The 20,482-nt window shown below is 39.4% G+C and overlaps 2 protein-coding genes across 2 annotated transcripts; both read left to right on the top strand.

The window, feature by feature from the left end:
* The first annotated feature begins 13,238 nt into the window (after nucleotides 1-13,238).
* On the top strand, nucleotides 13,239-16,799 carry LOC145035583 (uncharacterized). The gene is made up of 8 exons (XM_078984110.1): nucleotides 13,239-13,493; nucleotides 14,268-14,432; nucleotides 14,514-14,885; nucleotides 14,947-15,297; nucleotides 15,450-15,550; nucleotides 15,730-15,834; nucleotides 15,966-16,087; nucleotides 16,438-16,799. Exons 1-8 carry the CDS (start codon nucleotides 13,239-13,241, stop codon nucleotides 16,797-16,799), a joined length of 1,833 nt encoding a protein of 610 aa, XP_078840236.1.
* A 528-nt stretch (nucleotides 16,800-17,327) lies between these two features.
* Nucleotides 17,328-20,271, top strand: LOC145035582 (uncharacterized). Its single transcript, XM_078984109.1, has 2 exons — nucleotides 17,328-18,269; nucleotides 19,981-20,271. Exons 1-2 carry the CDS (start codon nucleotides 17,328-17,330, stop codon nucleotides 20,269-20,271), a joined length of 1,233 nt encoding a protein of 410 aa, XP_078840235.1.
* Nucleotides 20,272-20,482: the final 211 nt, after the last annotated feature.

The following is a 20,482-nucleotide window of genomic DNA, read 5'->3' as shown; positions in this document are numbered from 1 at the left end:
CCAAAGCATAAGGTACTCGACTCATTTCTGCTATCTCAACCTCATTGCTAGGGCTTTGTGTCTTACTCAGCTTGGCGCTACTCTGGATGGGCAACTCTCCTTTCTTGGAGTCTTGCATTCTGAATCTCTTCAGAATCTTCTCCAAGTAGGTACTTTGACTAAGTCCAATTAGTCTTTTACTCCGATCTCTCAAAATCCTTATCCCCAGAATATAGGCAGCTTCACCAAGGTCCTTCATAGCGAAACACTTTCCAAGCCAGGACTTTACTTCCTGCAAGGTTGGAATGTCGTTTCCTATGAGTAGTATGTCATCCACATACAATACCAAAAAGCTAACTATACTCCCACTAGCCTTGACATATACACAAGATTCATCTTCACTCCTAGAAAAGCCAAATTCCTTGACCTTTTCATCAAAGCAAAGATTCCATCTGCGAGGTGCTTGCTTTAATCCATAAATGGATTTCTCAAGCTTACACACTCTATTAGGGTACTCGTTACTGACAAAACCCTCTGGCTGACTCATGTAAACATCTTCAGCCAACTTTCCATTAAGGAAAGCGGTTTTGACATCCATTTGCCAAATTTCATAGTCATGAAATGCGGCTATGGCTAACAGAACCCGAATAGACTTAATCTTGGCTACCGGAGAAAAGGTCTCATCATAGTCCACTCCAGGAATTTGAGAGAAGCCCTTTGCAACCAGTCTAGCCTTATAAGTGTGTACTTTACCATCCATGTCGGTCTTCTTCTTGAAGACCCATTTGCACCCTACAGTCTTTCGACCTGGTACATTCTCAACTAAGTTCCAAACTTGATTGTCATACATGGATTGTATCTCGCTATCCATAGCCTCTTTCCATTTGGCAGACTCGGGGCCCGCCATGGCTTCCTCGTAGCTGTTAGGGTCATCTTGACTTACTAGTGTCTCATCACTAATAAGTGTCTCACCTTCTGCAGTAATATGGAATCCATAGTAATGCTCAGGTGCACTCCTAACTCTCATGGAACGCCTCAGAGGTACAGATTCGTCAATTGGCTCAACAGGAGTTTCCTCCTCAAGTTGAGGGCTAGAGTTTGAAGTTCCTTCACCACTTGACTCTTGAATTTCTTCAAGATCAACTTGCCTCCCACTGTCTCCTTGGCTTATAAACTCTCTTTCTCGAAAGACTCCTCTTCTTGCTACAAAGACCACATTGTCACTAGGTCTGTAGAAGAGGTAACCAAAGGATTGCTGTGGGTAGCCGATGAAAATACACCTCTCGCTTCGGGGTTCGAGCTTATCATGAGTCTCGCGTCTCACGAAAGCCTCGCAGCCCCAAATCTTGATGTGGTCTAGTTTAGGTACTTTACCAGTCCACATCTCGTGAGGAGTTTTGGCAACTTTCTTTGTAGGGACTAGATTGAGGATATGGGCGGCAGTCTCTAAGGCATACCCCCAGAATGAGATTGGTAGCGAAGCTCGACTCATCATGGAACGAACCATGTCCAACAAGGTTCGATTACGCCTCTCAGCCACACCATTCAACTGCGGTGTCCTGGGAGGTGTCAATTGTGAGACAATCCCACATTCCTTTAGATAGTCGAGGAACTCTGAACTAAGATACTCACCACCTCGATCGGATCGAAGCATCTTAATGTTCCTGCCCAATTGATTCTTGACTTCCTGTTTAAATTCCTTAAACTTCTCGAAAGTCTCTGACTTATGCTTGATTAGGTAGACATATCCATATCTACTGTAATCATCGGTAAAAGTCAAATAATAACGATTAGCATCTCTTGTGGCATGTTTGAATGGTCCGCACACATCCGTGTGTATAAGGTCCAACAAACCTTCACCCCTTTCACATGAGCCTGTGAAGGGTGACTTTGTCATTTTTCCAAGTAAGCATGATTCGCAACTATCGTTTGACTTTAGGTCAAACGACTCCAAGACTCCATCCTTTTGGAGTTGGCCTATGCGTTTCTTGCTTATATGTCCAAGACGACAATGCCATAACGATGCTTTATCCAAGTTATTATTATTAGAATCAATACACAAAACATTATTTCCTAAGTTATCTACAATAGATACAGCTTCATACACACCATCACAAGGTAATGCTTTAAAATAAAGTACATTATTAAAGAAAGCATTAATCGAACCAACTTCATTATCAAACGAAAAGGTGAAACCTTGTTTGTACAATGCATGAAAGGAAATAATATTTCTTGCCATTTCTGGCGAATAACAACATTTATTCAAATCTAAATTTAACCCACTACTTAGCGATAAAGTATAAACTCCAATCTTGGTGACAGGTGTAACTTTCCTATTCCCCATGATTAAGTTTATTCTTCCTTGCTCCACATTCTCACTTCTTCCTAGTCCCTGCAAGTCACAACAAATATGAATACCGCAACCTGTATCAAGGACCCAAGATTTCGAATGGGGTGAGTTATTAGAAATGATAGTGTAAATACCTGCATGGTTGGGTTTGACTTTCCCATCCTTCACATCTTGCTGGTACTTTGGGCAGTTCCGCTTCCAATGAGCTTTTTCATGGCAATAGAAGCATTCAGCCTCTTTTGGGTCAGAAGAAGGAGTAATGAAACCTTTCTTGGTTCCACTTGAAGAAGAGCCATCAAGGGTCCGAGCCTTGGTACCCTTTGAAGATCTCTTTCTCTTCCTCCTCGACTTTGCCCGATTGCCAAGACCGGAGTTGAGTCTGGAGTAGGAGTGATAGCAACTGACTTCCCCTTAAGACCTGTTTCTGCGGTCTTGAGAAGTCCCTGAAGTTTGCTGAGAGTGACCTCTTCCTTGTTCATGTGATATGTCATGCGGAATTGATCATAGCACGATGGTAAGGAGTGCAAAATGATATCTATTGTAAGCTCCTCAGGGAAGTTCACATTGAGCTTCAGCAAACGATCCACATACCTTTGCATTTTCTGCATGTGGCTCGTGACGGACTCTCCGTCCTTCATCATGGTCGTTATCATGGAGCAGATGACTTCGTACCTCTCTTGTCGTGCACTTTGATGGTATCTTTCCATCAAATCTTGGTGCATTTCATAAGGGTAGAAGTCTTCATAAGACTTTTGGAGTTCAGCTGTCATGGTGGCTAACATGATGCAAGCCACCTTGGTTGCATCTCTTTCATGAGTATGAAAGTCAGCGATCTCCTGGGGAGTTGCAGTGGACTCGTCAATTTCCTTAAGCTCCTTGTCAAGGACATATTCTTTGTCCTCGTAGCGGGTAATCATCCTGATGTTTCTGATCCACTTATTGAAGTTGGATCCATCAAAGGTGACTTTCCCACAAAGACTCATAAGAGTAAAGGAGCCATTAGGATTCGAGCCAGAAGCATTAGTTGAAGACATCTGAAAAGAAGAACAAGTTTAGTTTAGATTTAAGAGAGTCCTTAATAAAACACCCAAATGTAATATTAAGGCTAGGATCCAATCACAATATAATATAACTTAGAAGAGGTATGCCGTAATCTAAGCTATACCATATTTGAAAGGTAGGTGAATGACGATTCACCAATTTCCACCATGAAAACCGAAATATTAAATATTTAGTTTTTATTGGTTTTAGAAATTCCTAGATTCTTTGAGATCCAATGAACTTTTCAAAGGCATGTTTCAATCTCGGGAGTGCCCTCCAGGTTTTGTGACTGGGATGCCGAGGATCACAAAACGAGGTGTGAAGTAACCATGCAAATCACTTGGTACCCTTAAAGTTTATCACTCAATCGATGTGCCGGTAAACCACACACGCTCCACCGATACTATAATAAACCTTAAGTCACCCTTTACCTACCTTGTTAAGTCCAAGTTAGTGTGCCGGTTAACCACACACGCTCCACCAACGACTCAGACAAAGTGTAAAGTGTAATTTCATGGATTAGCACCTTATTCACATTTTTCCTAAAGTAACTAAGATTGGGAATTTAATAAACATTTAGTTACTTTATATATTCATCATACTTTGAATGAGAATTTATAAGTCCTTGTCTTACCCGTTTGGCTAACGACCCTCCACCAGTCAAGCAAGCGGTGGGTGAGAATATACACCCATTAAGTCACCATTTTATAGGCAACAACCTTATACCCACCTTATAGACCGGCTTCGTGAATGAGGCGTACTAGCGGTAAGACGACTTGTTCTTATACATATATATATATATATATATATATATATATATATATATATATATATATATATATATATATATATATATATAATTATTAAATCATCATAATATAAGTATAAGGGTTGAATTTTAACTTTTAAAATTCTAGGGGTTGGAACTAAAGTTTTAACTTAACTTTACTTGTTCCAAAACTTGAGGGCAAGTTTTGTAACTTTCAAAACTTTTCATTTCTTGTAACTTATGAGTTTAATAGAGTCATAAAATGAAGACTCTTCATTTTTTTTATAACTCTTGTGTTTTCTTAATGGTTTTAACTCAAGTGTGACTCTTGGTTTTCCATAACTTAAGGATAAGTTATGGACTCCATTAAAACACATTATGATCAAGAATTAAACTACCAAATAGGTTACAAATAATTCCTATGATCATCTAAAACATCATAAGAACAAGAACATGAATATGAACACAATCAAAAATTACATAAAACTTTGTAATTTTGATAACTAGTTGTTGTAAATGAATTAGCAAAACATTACACCACCAAAAACAAGTTTACATTTACTAAAACAGTTTAGGGTAATGTTTCTAATTCATTTTTCCAGCAACTGAATCGAAATTCTGCACTCATTCGACCCTACTCGCCGAGTGCATGAACATGACTCGCCGAGTTGGTTGAAGATACACATGGACTCGACGAGTCCCCCCAATAGACTCGACGAGTCCGTTCGCAGACAGCAAATTTCCGATTCTGTTTTTCAACTTTTAAGCACAAATAAGAACAAACAAGCCTAGGCTCTGATACCACTGATGGGTTTTGAGCATTCTAACACTTCCTAAGTGTACATGCAACCCTAATAACCTTGGATCTATGTTTGTCTAATTTGTCATGCAAAGTTGTATTCCAAGGTTATATTCCTATCTAGCATACATGGGGAACAATTTTAATATAAAGTATAGATAGAATAACTTACCTTGTTGTTGCTTGTGTTCCTTGAAACCTTGTGAGCCTAGCACCCCAAGTGTGATGCCTCAAATGCTTCACACAACACCAAATGCTCTTGGAAGAACTTATGAGAGAATACTCACTTCACAAAATCGGCCAAGCCCTCTATATACTTAGTGTAACCGATTTGGGAGGAGATCATATTACTTATATAGTGTTGACACATCTAGGGTTAAACCCTAATGTGTCATGACTCTTCATTTCCATGACCCATGGGTTTGTAACTCCCATGGAGCATCCTATGGGTGGAACCCAACTTGATGATCCATGGAGCCTTTTAGCCCACTATACAAGATATGAATGATTTACTTAATCAACCCATATATTTAATTAGTTATCTTTTGATCACTTAATTAATTCTAAATTAATTCTTGATCAAACTAATCAAATAATATTATTAATATATTAGAACTTATAATATATTAATAATCTCCAAGCGTTATTTCTCTCATTTAGTTTATCCAATTGCATGGTGCCATGCAACCCAAATGGACCATGCCGGGTCGGGTCAAGTACATACCAGAAATAGTTATGGACTTAGACACCTTATCCAACAAGTGCACCGATACTATCTCTCACAGAAGGGATAGAATACTTCGTGGTTTATTGCGATGCATCCAACCAAGGGCTCGGTTGTGTCCTTATGCAACGAGGTAAAGTCATCGACTATGCCTTAAGACAACTAAAGACACACGAAGTCAACTACACCACACACAATCTCGAGCTAAGAGTAGTGGTATTTGCTCTGAAGATCTAGAGACACTACATGTATAGTACAAAAGCACTATCTTTACAGACCATAAAATCCTTCAACATATATTCAACCAAAAGGAGCTCAATATGAGACAACAACGGTGGGTCGAGCTACTCAATGACTACGAATGCAAAATTCGTTATCATCCCGGTAAATCCAACATAGTAGCTGACGGCCTAATTCGGAAAGAATACTTTGGTCGTAGAGTCAAATCATTGACTATGACTATCCATTCGCATCTATCCACACAAATTAAGGAGGCTCAGCTAGAAGCCTTGAAACCTGAAAATGCAGCGGGTGAATCCCTTAGAGGGATGGATTAAAACTTGGAAGTCAAGGGTGGCGGAGCCTTATATCTCATGGATCGGATCTGGACACCGAAGCACGGTGGTATCAGATACTTAGTCATGACTGAAGTGCACAACACTCGATATTCCGTCTACCCAGGTTCAGATAAGATATATCTTGACCTCAAAAAGTTATACTGGTGGCCTAACATGACAGCAAAGATTGCTACCTTCGTGAGTAAGTGTCTTACTTGCGCCAAGGTTAAGATCGAATACCAGAAACCCTAAGATTTACTACAACAACCGGATATACCGGAATGGAAGTTGAGCGGATCACGATGGACTTCAAAACCAAGTTGCCCAAGACAACGGGTGGTATCGATACCATTTGGGTTATCGTAAATAGGTTAACAAAGTCTACACACTTCCTGCCTATCAAGGAAACTGACAAGATGGAGAAACTCACAAGAACATACATGAGGGAGATCATATGATTGCATGGTGTTCCCATATCCATCATCTCTAATAGAGATAGTAGATTCACTTCAAGGTTCTGGCAGTCGCTACAAAGTTCCCTAGGAACTAGGCTGGACATGAGTACAGCCTACCATCCGCAAACCGACAGACAAACTCAGAGGACTATTCAAACTTTGGAAGATACGTTGCATGCCTGTGAGATAGACGTCAGGAAGGTATGGGATACTCATCTACCCCTTTTTGAGTTCTCCTACAATAACAGTTATCACACGAGCATAAAGGCTGCTCCATTTGAAGCCCTCTATGGCCGAAAGTGCAGATCGCCTCTGTGCTAGGCTAAGGTGGGTGATACACAGTTAGCTAAAGGATGAGGTCCTGAAAGCACTCTCACAGGTCCAGAGATCATTCGGGAAACGACAGAGAAGATCGTTCAAATTCGTGAACGATTAAAAGCCTCTAGAGACCGACAGAAAAGCTACTCAGACAAGAGAAGGAAACCTTTGGAATTCCAGGTTGGTGATCGTGTTCTTTTGAAGATCTCACCCTAGAAGGGCTTGATACGCTTTGAAAAGCATGGAAAGCTAAATCCAAGATACGTAGGGACTTTTGAGATTATCGCTAGAATCGGTCGTGTAGCTTACAAACTCAAACTACCTCACAAACTTAGTAACGTACACCCTACTTTCCATGTTTCAAACTTAAAAAAGTGTCTATCTGATGAGACCCTTGTAATCTCACTCGACGAGATCGAGATCAACAAGAGCCTCAACTTCGTGGAAGAACCAATAGAGATCATGGACCGAGAGGTCAAGCAAACGAAGCAAAGCCGTATCCCGATAGTGAAGGTTCACTGGAATGCCAAGCGGGGACCTAAATTCACTTGGAAGCGCGAGGATCAAATGAAACTGAAATATCCTCATCTTTTCATTTATATATTTGTAATTTCTTAAACTCTAATTTCGGGACGAAATTCCCTCTAACCGAGGGATGATGTGACAATCCGAAATTTCTATCTTGTAAAGCCAGTTAATTCAATCTAATGTCAGACTTGTTTTGGCTATCTTTTAGCCTTGTTAAGGGTCTATTTGAGTGTTCTACTAGCTTCTTGGTAACCTTGTGACTTTCCCTTATCCAAGTGCGAGTCATGTGCTTCGGATAGTATATGCATCTACTACCTTTCACACCTACTCATACTCATCCCAAGTATTGTCCTACAGTCGACCAAGTCACCATACGAGAAAATCACAAAACAATTTAACACATATGAATGTGTCCAAATAATCATAAACAATTTCCCTAGACTCTACTAGGACTTCTTTATTGCTCAATCTTCAATCATCAACTCTACTTCAACTCGATTGGTGATGGAATTACCAGAAAATGAGACAACTTCAAGAATTTCGCCAATTGTTCCATCATCCTACGAATCGAAGGTGTGCTTCAAATGTACCGTACTCCTCTAAACGTACTGTTATTTTATAAGACATATTCTAAAGGCAAGATACCACTCTTACGATATCTTCCGATAGGCGTCATTCACTATCATAAGCCTTCTCATTTCCTCCATTTACTCAATTCTCTACGAGTCTTCACCATGACCTCTTGTATACCCAAGCAGACGTTCAGTGTACTGAGCGAGAAATTAAGATAAGAAAGATTTATTTACGATAAACGTATGACTCTCCTAATCGCTCCGAAACGTTTACATGCTAGTTCTAATATCGTAGCCAAACGCTTAGAATCCTAAACACATAAGGTTTCCAGATCCGGTCGGCAACAGACCATAGATCCGAACAAATAATAGCATCAATTTAGCTATCACACAAAACAATTAGCAAATAAAAGCATTTTAGGCATCATTCCTAAAATAAACTAGTGCTTATGTCAATTTAGATGTACTACCTAACATATTTTAGACACACTCCTCACAATCATTACTTAGCATTCTAAGTTTAAGTCTAGAAATTTCCTACAAATTCCTAGTTCGCTTACACTAATGCTCTGATACCAACTGTGACATCCCCAATTCCATGGCCAGAAAAGACCGATTTGTTTATGCTTTGTTTTTAAAATCAGAGTAATCGTTTAAAGAAAACAGTTGCGGAATTTGTTCCCAAAACAAGATATGATAAAAACTTATCAAAACATTTCTCAAAGAGAATGTATTTTCATTAAATAATAAAACCTCGGTATGTCATGTTCCAATACAGACACATAAGCATAAACAGAACATACATTCATTTACTCTAGTGATTTACATCTCCTTTAATCTCTCAGTGCAAAGTAGCTTCGTATCGATACATGTGATACAATTAAACTGAGTGGGTCAGGCTTGGGAGCCTAGTGAGCATATAGGGTTTTCAACCCACAATAATATAATTATTATATTCAATCATCAAACAATCAACCCAATTACCCATCCCCATTATCTTCCTTACTCTTAAGGGTCTACCCTAAGAATCATCTATTCGTTCACTCCGTATTAGGCACTAAGACAATAGCTGCCAGGATTCTTTATTAGGCACTAAGACAATAGTTGCTAAGGCTCCTTCATAGAGCACTAATTCCATAGTTGCTATGGTTCATTCACCGGGTACTAAATCCATAGCTACCAGTGTAGGTACTAAGTCCATAGCTACCAACATTTATCTAACACTACTAAATCCATAGCTACCGGTGTAAGTACTAAGTCCATAGCTACCAACGTTTATCTAACAGTACTAAATCCATAGCTACCGGTGTAGGTACTAAGTCCATAGCTACCAACGTTTATCTAACAGTACTAAATCCATAGCTACCGGTGTAGGTACTAAATCCATATCCACCAACGTTTGTCTATACGGTACTAAATCCATAGCTACCAAGGTTCATCTATACAGTACTAAATCCATAGCTACCAAGGTTCATCCTTTGTCTCATACTCAAACTCATCCGTCATCACACACCAACTAATTCATCTACCCATGTTCTACCCAACATATTTGTAGATATAACATACATATACAGTTTAACTCATTTAAAACCTATATAAAACATCAATTCCATGCTTATCTTAAATAAATGACAATATATAAACACATAACACGTATATCGTAGCAAATACTTAATACTTATGTGTTAGAAGAAAGTAACTATACACTCACACCAAACATATACTTAATACATTCAAACAATACTTGTATTAAAATCGTGTTTATGAAAGGGACTATACACCCACACATATAAACAACTTTATATTATACACATAGCACGTATTTCATAGCAAATACTTGATATTTATGTGTTAGAAGAAAGTGACCACACACTCACACATATAAACAACAATATACTTAATACATTCAAACAATACTTGTATTATTATCGAGTTTATGAAAGGGACTATACACTCACTTGATCAGAAGATGACCGGACAGCACTACGACTTGTAGAAGTAGCATTCTTTGGTGAAACCGGGATCACTTCACACACCTAGTTTCTCGCAGGCAGAGCTTCGGCTCGGAAACTCTTTTCTTCTCGGGATCTTCGGGCTTCGGGACTTGCTTCGGGTCTCTGGGTTGATACCGGGGCTCCGGGGGGTTAAAATATGGCTTAGAGGGTGTATCGGGAGTAGGAGAGAAGGGATGGAGCAACCATAGTCGGCTGGCCCTTCAAATCTATTTATAGGGAAAATTTGGCCCTTGCCACGTCGTGGGATCCTTTTGCCACATCGTAGGCTTGATCGTCACTGCATGCGTCATCCCAAGCTGCATTTGGGGGACTCCCGGAGCTGTCAGGAGATTTGCCACATCGTGGCACGACTTTCCACGTCGTGGTCTCTGATAGTTTTGGGGTTTCGCGCCGCGAACTTCAGAAATTCATAACTTTCGCATACGAACTTCGTTTTCGACGTTCTTTATATCGATGCGAAGGTGAGATTATGCTATACAACTCTCGTTTAGACTCCATTGGATAATTTTGATTTTATTTTTAATATATTATAAGTATATTACTTATAAATTATCTATAGTAGGTCGAGACAGGAAAACTCCGTTCGAAATTCATAACTCCTTCATCTGAACTCTGTTTTCGTCTGTCTTTTTATCGTTGGACTACTATCGAATAAATCTTCAACTCTTGTTTAGATAACTAGGATAGATATCTATCTACCTTAAGTTCACTATTTATGTCGCGCTGGGTCGCGCTGGATCATGTCGGTTCTGTCGCGAAACTTCGACAGGTCATAACTTCTTCGTTATAACTCGGATTTTGGCGTTCTTTGTATGCATGGAAACCTTGTGAATTATACTACAACTTGGTTAAGATTAATCCTTCTAAATAATCTTCCATAAAAAAAGTCATTTTTGATGCTTATCGTCTCTAAATTGACTAGCCCGGATCTACAGGCGTTACAAGTAAAGTCTAAGCTTGGGGAGGTTTGTTAGATGCATTTTATATGCATTCTTTTAGCACAATTTCCTACGCATTTCATTATAAAAAGCTAACTAATTCCTGATTACTCCTATGTATTTTGTGTTTCATGATTATTTTTTAGAATGCCCGTACTGCTCACATTTGTTATGATTTTCAGGGCTATTTGGAGCATATGGATGATTGCGCAAGTTCGGGATGCGTTTGTAGATGCTTTGGAGCTTAATTGGAGATTATACTAAGGAGAGATGTCGGGAAATTTTCAGGAACTGTTTGGAAGGAGGAACAATGACCAAAAGAGCCAGATGAAGCAGCTTGCAATTGCCGGCTTTGTCCTTCCGATTGCAGGTTCCCTTTGCGATCATAGGTTATGATCGCAGGTTGCTTACGAGGATTTGTCGAGCCAAAAAAAATCATCACTTGAGAAAAGGAGATACTTGCGATCGCAGGTTGTGCCCTTGCGATCACAGGTTGGTCAAAATGCATCGAAATAGCAACGTACTTCATTAAAAAATTCTGTAACGTCCTTTTGGGTGATACATGCGATCGCAGGTTTACCCCTTGCGATCGCAGGTACGGTGTTTTGACAGCTAGACGTATAAATACAGCCTGATACCCTTCCAGTAACCCTAATTGGTGATTCCTGGTGATTCATAGGTGATTTTTAGAGGTTTTCAAGTGAAGAACGCAAATCTAAAGGATACGATTCGATTCCAAGTCATAGTTTAGTAAGATTTACTGTTTAAGGTTTATTTTCATCGTTTGTAACCCGTTTTTAGCCATGTCAGGCTAAAAACTCAGATTTCAGTTTCACAAGACGTAACCTTCTCGTATGATTAATCATTAAGCATTATGTTTGACTATGATTACTGTTTAGTTTGATCAGTCCTGTGTTAAATTGAGTGTTTGATTCTGATTTCAATTTTGGTTGCCCACTTGAATTGTTTGTGAATCATTCCAGTCATCTAATTGTTTAGATCCGTAATTGTCTAGATTGATTAGTAAAAAGTGACATACATTGGATTAATTCTGAGATTAGGGTTAAGTCTAATATGGATTGATCAAACAAGTTTTAACGCCTCCGAGCTTATGAGAGGCTCCGAGCTTATGAGAGGTATTGAACTTTACTGGGAAATTACACTGTGTCTACTATAACTTTTCCTTGTTGATCAATAGCTTGTTTAATTAATTTTGTTAAAAGTTAGGTTTAATTCAAAGAACTTATTTTGATTAAATGATTTTTATGATAAAGGTCATTAGAGCTTGTTAATGAACCTTAGTACCAGTTTAAACAAGTGCATAGTCAAATATTATGTTGAAGGTTAATTATATGATTAGGGGAGTCATCGCGAAACTGGAATTGCTTTCTCTTATTTGAATTTTCATCACTTTACATTTGGTCATTTTCTTGTCATTTTCAATTTCTATTGTTTAGTTTTAAGAATAAAATTTCCCCCCTTTTTTTATGTTATGGCATTTATTAAGTATTAGTTCATACCTTGCACAAAGAGGTATAAACGTTAAGATGTGTCCTTGAGGATCCGACCCTGCTTACCGGTACTACCTGTTAGTTCAATAGAGCAGTTTATTTTATATTTTATTTGTTTAAAACCGTGTACGACAACGGTTTTAACAAATTGGTGCCGTTGCCGGGGACATGGTAAAACACTAATAGATTTATGTCAAGATCTTCACGTACAGGTAATATGATTTTTGATCCAGAGACTGAGAACACTGCTAGGAGGCTTAAGAAGGGGGAAAACATCAAGAGCAACAAACAGGAACCTCAACCTCACCCATCCCACAAGGCACTCCCTTTTGGAACGAACTGGAACATCCATTTCAACCTTTTCCAAAAGCACCACCTACCTCACCCGTTAACAGCCCGTTCAAAACCTACTTTTCATCATCTTCAGACAAACCTGAACTCACAGATTCTTCTGAAACCGAATCATAATACATCATGAGTGAAAATGGAGACGAAGCTGGAAAAAACTCTCTGTGCGTGGGAACCACAAGAGATTACCCAACAGCCCTTGTGTATCACCTTTCCAGAAGCTCGAAACTTTGAGCTCAAATCCGGTTGAATCCATCTGCTCCCCCCGTTTTGAGGCCTTGAGAATAAAGATCCTCATAAATTTCTCAAGGAATTCCATGTTGTCTACTCTAGAATGAAACCCCATGGAGTTATTGAAGACCATATCAAACTAAGGGCGTTTCCTTTTTCTATTCAAGATGCAGCAAAGGAGTGGTTGTATGACCTTCCATCTGGTTCAATAACAAGCTGGAATGAGCTTGCCAAACTCTTCTTAGAAAAATATTTTCCCGAGGCGAAAGTGTCAAATCTACGCAGGGAGATTTTGGGTATAAAGCAAGGCAAAAGAGAAGCTCTCCACACTTATTGGGAGCGATTCAAGAAGCTATTAGTCTGATGCCTACAACATGGAGTTAGTGGTTATCAGTTATATTAGTGTTTCTACGAGGGATTGATACCTATGGAGAGGCGACTAATTAATACATCTAGTGGAGGGTCACTTTCAGACATGACACCAACAGATATTAGGGCATTGATAGAAAATCTGGCCAATGAATCAAAACATTCTACAACCGAGGATGAGTGGTACCCGGACCATCCAAGAGGAGTCAAAGAAATGAGCAATCCCCACATAGAATCCCAGATTTCAGAATTGACTAAAGCTGTCCTTTTGTTGACAAAATAAAAGGGTATCGAACCAAAGGTCAAACCTTGCGAAATCTGCTGCAAAACCGGGCATCCAACTAACATGTGCCCAATACTTCCAGAAGATAATGAGTCTGTGCAAGATATGGGAGGATTTCAGCAAAACCCATCTGATCAGCATTGCAATAACCAAGCTTGGGGAGGGCCTCAAAATAACAACTTCCAGCCATGACCTTAACGGAACTTTCAGCAAAGAAACCAATATCAAGCTTCACTCGGGTTTCAACAACCTTTTCAGCAAAATCAGCACCCACGCAATTTTCAGCAACCACCTGTTCAATCACAAGCTAGTAGTTCCAGCATGTCTTTAGAAGACATAGTTAAAAGTCTTGCAACCAGTACCCAAGCTTTCTAGAATGAAACAAAGTCTAGCATCAAAAATATGGAACAGCAGGTATCGCAACTCGCGAACTCCATGAGCAAATTATAGGCACAAACACAAGGAAAATTCTCATCTCAGACTGAGAAGAACCCAAAGCACAATGCTTCTGTTGTCACCCTCAGAAGTGGTAAAAACTACAAGGGACCAGATCAGCAAGAAGATGAGGAAGAGGAGATCGCTGTTGAGCAAGAATCTGAGGCAACTGAAGAGGTGCGGAAAAAAGACAAACCTGTTGAAGCTGAAGTGAAAATTACCCCACCTCCTTTTCCCTCAAGACTGAAAAACACAAAAAAAAAAAAAAAAAAAAAAAAAAAAAAAAAAAAGGAAGATAAAGAGATTATGGATTTCTTCAAAAATGTTGAGGTAAATATTCCCCTTCTTGATGCAATTAAACAGCTGCACCGATATGCTATATTTTTGAAAGAGTTATGTACTTCAAGAAGGAAATTAAAAGGAAACGAAACAGTTAAAGTAAGCAAGAATGTTTCAGCTGTTTTACAAAAAAGGCTATTCCTAAAGTCCAAGGATCCAGGAGTGTTTACTGTTCCTTGCAAGTTTGGGAACCTTTCAGTGCCAAGAGCTATGTTGGATTTAGGAGCTTCTATAAATGTTTTGCCATATTCACATTTTAAAACTATCGGGGTAGGGCCTTTAAAAAGAACTGGAGTCATCATCCAGTTAGCTGATCATTCTTTGGTGCACCCAAAAGGTGTGCTGGAAGACATTTTGGTTCAAGTGAATGAACTTTATATTCCAGGTTGATTTCTATGTTTTGGATATGGGAGATGATGACTCACCAAACACAAGTTCCATTCTTTTGGGGAGACCATTTTTAAAAACTGCCAGAACCAAAATAGATGTTTATAATGGTACCCTTTCAATGGAATTTGATGGTGAAGTTATCAACTTCAATATTTATGATGCCATGCGTTACCCTGATGATGTTTCAGCTCTTAATTTTATTGATGTAATTGAACCATTAACTGTAGAATATTTTGAAATTGCTAACTGTGAGTCACTAGCATTAGTGCTCCACAGAAATCTATATATTAATGCGGCTCAGGTTATACCAAAAAATTATGTGGTTGATAGAGAACTTGAAGAGATGGTAGCTCATATGGATTAGCAGAAAAAGTTGAGGTATGGTACCCAAACTCTCAAATTACCAATTTCTAACTCCAATCTTTTTCCTTCTGTAGTGCAAGCTCCCATATTGGAGCTGAAGACACTTCCAGAACACTTGAAATATGCATATCTTAGGGGGAAAAGAAACACTACCAGTTACCATATCCAACAAGCTGTCAGAAAAAAGAAGAATTCGAGCTTATCAGAATTTTGAAGGAGTACAAGACAACAATTAGGTGCACTATCACAGACATCAAAGGACTCAACCCATCTCTCTGCATGCATAAAATATTGATGGAAGAGGATTATAAGCCATCACGAGAAGCCCAACGCAGACTGAACCCACCAATGATGGAGGTGGTTAAGAAATAAGTCATGAAGTTACTAGATGCTGGAATGATATACCCAATTTCAGACAACAAGTGGCTCAGCCCAATTCAAGTTGTTCCCAAAAGGCTGGTGTAACAGTGGCAGAGAACGAAGAAGGAGAGTTGGTTCCAACTCGAGTTCAGAACGGATGGCATGTGTGTATTGACTACGTAAAATTAAACGCAACCACCCAGAAAGATCATTTTATGCTCCCATTCATAGACCAAATGCTAGAGAGGCTTGCTGGAAAATCTCATTAATGTTGCTTGGATGGATTTTCAGGTTTCCACCAGATTCCAGTTGCTCCAGAAAATCAGGAGAAAATGACTTTCACCTGCCCCTTCGGGATGTTCGTATAGACGTATGCACATTGGACTCTGTAACAGACCTTCTACCTTTCAAAGGTATATGGTTAGTGTTTTTTCTGAGTACGTCAAAAATATCATAGAAGTCTTCATGGATGATTTCACCGTCTATGGAGACTCCTTTGATATTTGTTTGAAAAATCATACAAAAAATTTACAAAGACGTATAGAAATAGACCTGGTCTTAAATTTTGAAAAATGTCACTTTATGGTTGACCACTGTCTAATTCTTGGACATATTGTTTCAAAAAGAGGTTTAGAAGTCGATAAAGCAAAAATTGATGTCATAAAGACCTTACCATACCCGAAGAATGTTCGGGAAGTGCGTTCCTTTCTTGTTCATGCAGGGTTTTACATGAGGTTTATAAGAGATTTTTCAAAAATATCAGTTCCCATGTGCCAGCTGCTGCAAAAAGATGTTGAATTCGACTTCAATGAAGATTGCAAGAAGGCTTTTGATGTGCTGAAAAATCTCCTTACTTCTACCCCCATCATTCAGCCCCCAAATTGGAGTTTACCATTCAAGATAATATGTGACTCCAGTAACACTGCTGTTGGAGCTGTTCTGGGACAGAGAAGAGACTGGGTCCCACACGTTATATACTATGCATCAAAAACCTTGGATAATGCCCAAGAAAATTACTCCACCACAAAAAAGGAGTTGCTGTCAATTGTCTTTGCATTGGAAAAATTCAGACAATACTTGCTGGGGACAAAAGTTATAATTTTTTCTGATCACGCAGCCATCTAGTACCTTCTAGCCAAGAAAGACTCAAAGCCAAGGTTGATTAGATGGATTTTGCAACTACAGGAGTTTAACATAGAGATTAGGGACAAAAGTGGAATAGAAAATTTGGTAGCTGATCATTTGAGCCGCCTCACCCCACCTGAAGACCCGACACCGATCCGCGTAACATTTCCTGACGAGTATCTATTTGCTGTTTAGAACCCTCCTTGGTTTGCTGATATAGTAAACTATTTGGTTTTAAGATAACTCCCTTCGGATCTTACCCGAGCCCAAAAAGATAACATAAAGAAGGAGGCGAAAAGATATGTTTGGGACGAGCCGTATCTATGGAAACACTGTGCTGATCAGGTGATTAGAAGATGTGTACCTCAAGATGAAGTCAAGTCAATCCTAAATTTCTTCCATTCAGAAGCTTGTGGAGGGCATTATGGTCCACAACGAACCGCACGCAAGTTCTTGGACAGCGGTCTTTATTGGCCTCATATTTTTCATGACTCTTTTCTGTTTTGCGAAACTTGTGAAAGGTGCCAAATGACTGGGTCTTTGACATCTTGTAATCAAATGCCACTTACTCCAATCTTGGTGTGTGAAATTTTTGATGTTTGGGGTATAGATTTCATGGGTTCGTTTCCACCATCTTTTGGGTTTGCGTACATCTTACTTGCTGTAGATTACGTGTCCAAATGGGTTGAGGAAAAAGCTACACGAATAGAAAATGCCAAGGTTGTAGTTGATTTTGTCAAGACGAATATACTTGCTAGGTTTGGGACACCAAAGGCCATTATTAGTGATCGAGGCACGCACTTCTGCAACCGTACCCTCGAAGCAGTCCTCAAGAAATATGGTGTCACACATCGGGTATCCACAGCATATCACCCGCAAACGAATGGGCAGGATGAAGCTTCAAACAGACAGATCAAGGGAATTATAGAGAAAACCATCAACCCAGTCAAAAAAGATTGGAGTATTCGATTGGATGATGCGTTATGGGCTCACTGGACATCATGCAAAACTTCTATTGGTATGTCACCATATAGAATTATTTTTGGCAAACCTTGTCGATTACCGGTTGAATTAGAGCATCGAGCTTATTGGGCTGTCAAAAAGTTAAACATGAGCATGGATGAAGCTGGTAAGAAAAGAAGATTGGATATCCAAGAGTTAGAAGAAATTAGGAATGATGCCTACGAGAACGAAGCAATTTACAAGGACAGGACGAAAGTGTTTCATGACAAGATGATCTCGCGAAAGGTATTCGTTACCGATCAAAAGGTACTCATATATCACTCTCGTTTCAAACTTATATCCGGTAAATTGAGGTCTCGTTGGGTGAGACCTTTTGTTATTACTAACATGTTTGATCATGGTGCTATAGAAATAAAGAGTGAACAAACAGGAAAGATTTTTAAAGTTAATGGTCACCGTCTCAAACCATTTTATGAAGGGTTTCAAGTTACAAATGAAGAAGTGGAGGTAGTCGCGGTCCCGACTTACCGCAATTGAGGAAACCAAGTAACAACGTCGAGCCAACGACAGTAAAAATGGGCAGCTTACCGGGAGGCAACCCGAGCATTTGTTTTGGTTTTCGTTTTTATGAACTTCTTTTTATTTTTGTGTGTTTTAGCTACTTAGGTCGTCCCTTTTTAACCGAATCGTGTTTTTAAAATAACAAGTAGCAGAGAGAATTTGAAAAAAGTTGAAAATTACAATTTTGGTGGAACCTGCGACCGCAAGCCCGGTCTTTGCAATTGCAGGTTATACATTTGTGATCACAACACATCATCGAGGTTTTTTAGGGCATTTTTTTACGAAAATAGACAACCTGTGATCGCAGGTTTTATCCTTGCGATCGCAGGTTTCTTGTTTTTATCCTTGTCATTTTTTTTATTAAAAAAAATGGCCATTTTACACAAACCTGCGATCGCAGGTTCTCCCCTTGCGATCGCAGGTATGCATTTAATGTTATATGACCGTTGCTTTACCTTGAAAAATGTGCCATTGAGTCAAAAATTCAAACCTGCGATCGCAGGTACCCTCCTTGCGGTCGCAGGTTGTGTTTCTGTGTATAAATACCGATCGCAGCCTCATTTTTAACCACCACACTTCAAAAATTATCTCTGAAATTCACTGCATTTCGAGTTTTTTCACCCAAATCGCTTGTTTTTCATCCAAATCACGCAAATAATGTATCAATCTCTTCTATTTTACTCCTACAACATGTATACGGTAACGAAATCATCATTTCACGGTTGAAATTCTCCAAAAATCTCATTTTGTTCCTTTTGAAATTTAATTTTTTGTGAGTTTCTTTTTCAGATCTACGTTCCGTTAGTCATCTACAGGCCATAATAAGTAGAAACGTTTGCACCCGACACGGTTCAGAAGAGATTCATCCGAACGGAATTTCAAAAATCAAAAAAAAAATGTGCACAGTCAGGTATCTTCATTCTAAAACTGAATTTTTGTTTTTGTTATATATTTGTGCTTAGAATTACCTAGAAATGGTGCCTTCCTTGTCCCCCTTTTGACCTATAAATTTTGTAATATATATATATATATATATATATATATATATATATATATATATATATATATATATATATATATATATTCTTTTTAATAAAAAAAATGCCCCTAGATCATCTCGTTCACGCAGACAGGGTGACACCCCAGAGTCGCCATTCATTGTCCTAGTGGACAATGTTACTGTAGATTTAGGTCCACAGGTTGCACTTGACTGTTACCAGCGGCTTATTGACCGCGAGATTCTGCCACAAGCCTGGGCCCTAGCTACACACTTATGCAGGAACTCCATATTTATGATGGTGTTCGCGCTCTTTTTGCCAATATTGGCTGGGAACGCCTATTATTTGCGAACTTTTCCACTTGTCCCTTACTGACCCGCGAGTTTTTAGCTACCCTGAGCGACGTGAACCATGAGGGAAATTTCTCCTTTCGCATTTTTAGCACCCCTCACACTCTCCACGTAGACCAGTTATGTACTATCTTTCATAGCATTGTCACTAGTTTATCCCAGCCCACTCCCGCTTTTGATGTCCACGAGTTCTGGTACTCCATCACTGATTTGGAGAATTATGATTCGGCTGCATCCGTCTAGACTAGCATCGTACACCCTGTTCTTAAAATTGCATTGAAAATTATATGCAATATCATTTATGCACAGCTTAAGACTACCAAAGCTAGCAAAGCCGAGCTTTTCATTTTGTGGTGTATGGTCACCGGTTTACACCGCCCGCATTTTGGTGATATTATCACCAAACGGTTTCACAAAGTTATCAACCTTCGCACCGGCGGTACCATTAGCTGTGGTGGTCTAATTAGTGTCATTGCCCACTCCTTCTTGGAGCAATTCCCTCCCGGGTACACTTTCTTTCAGACTGAGTCCTCCCGTTTGAACCTGCAAAACCTTCGGGCTATGAACATGCTTCGTACTAGCCCAGGTGGGTATGTTTGAATGCGGGGTCGCTCCACTTACTTCAAGGTCACTGGCCCTGATGTCATCGCCCTAGCAGACCCCATTAGCGACACTATGTGGGTTCTCCCATCGAACATCCCACCACCTCCTCGCCCACGTAGGGCACAGCAGGTCAGACAGCCACAATCTGATCAACCATCTTCGTCTACTCAGCACCCAGACTACGCAGACGCCACACCTGTTTCCTTTA

Source organism: Lactuca saligna, chromosome 3 (genome assembly GCF_052625555.1).
Source record: "Lactuca saligna cultivar CGN05327 chromosome 3, ASM5262555v1, whole genome shotgun sequence".
NCBI lineage: Eukaryota > Viridiplantae > Streptophyta > Magnoliopsida > Asterales > Asteraceae > Lactuca > Lactuca saligna.
Note: the sequence above shows the minus strand (reverse complement) of the source record. Positions and strands in the feature narration are given on the sequence as shown.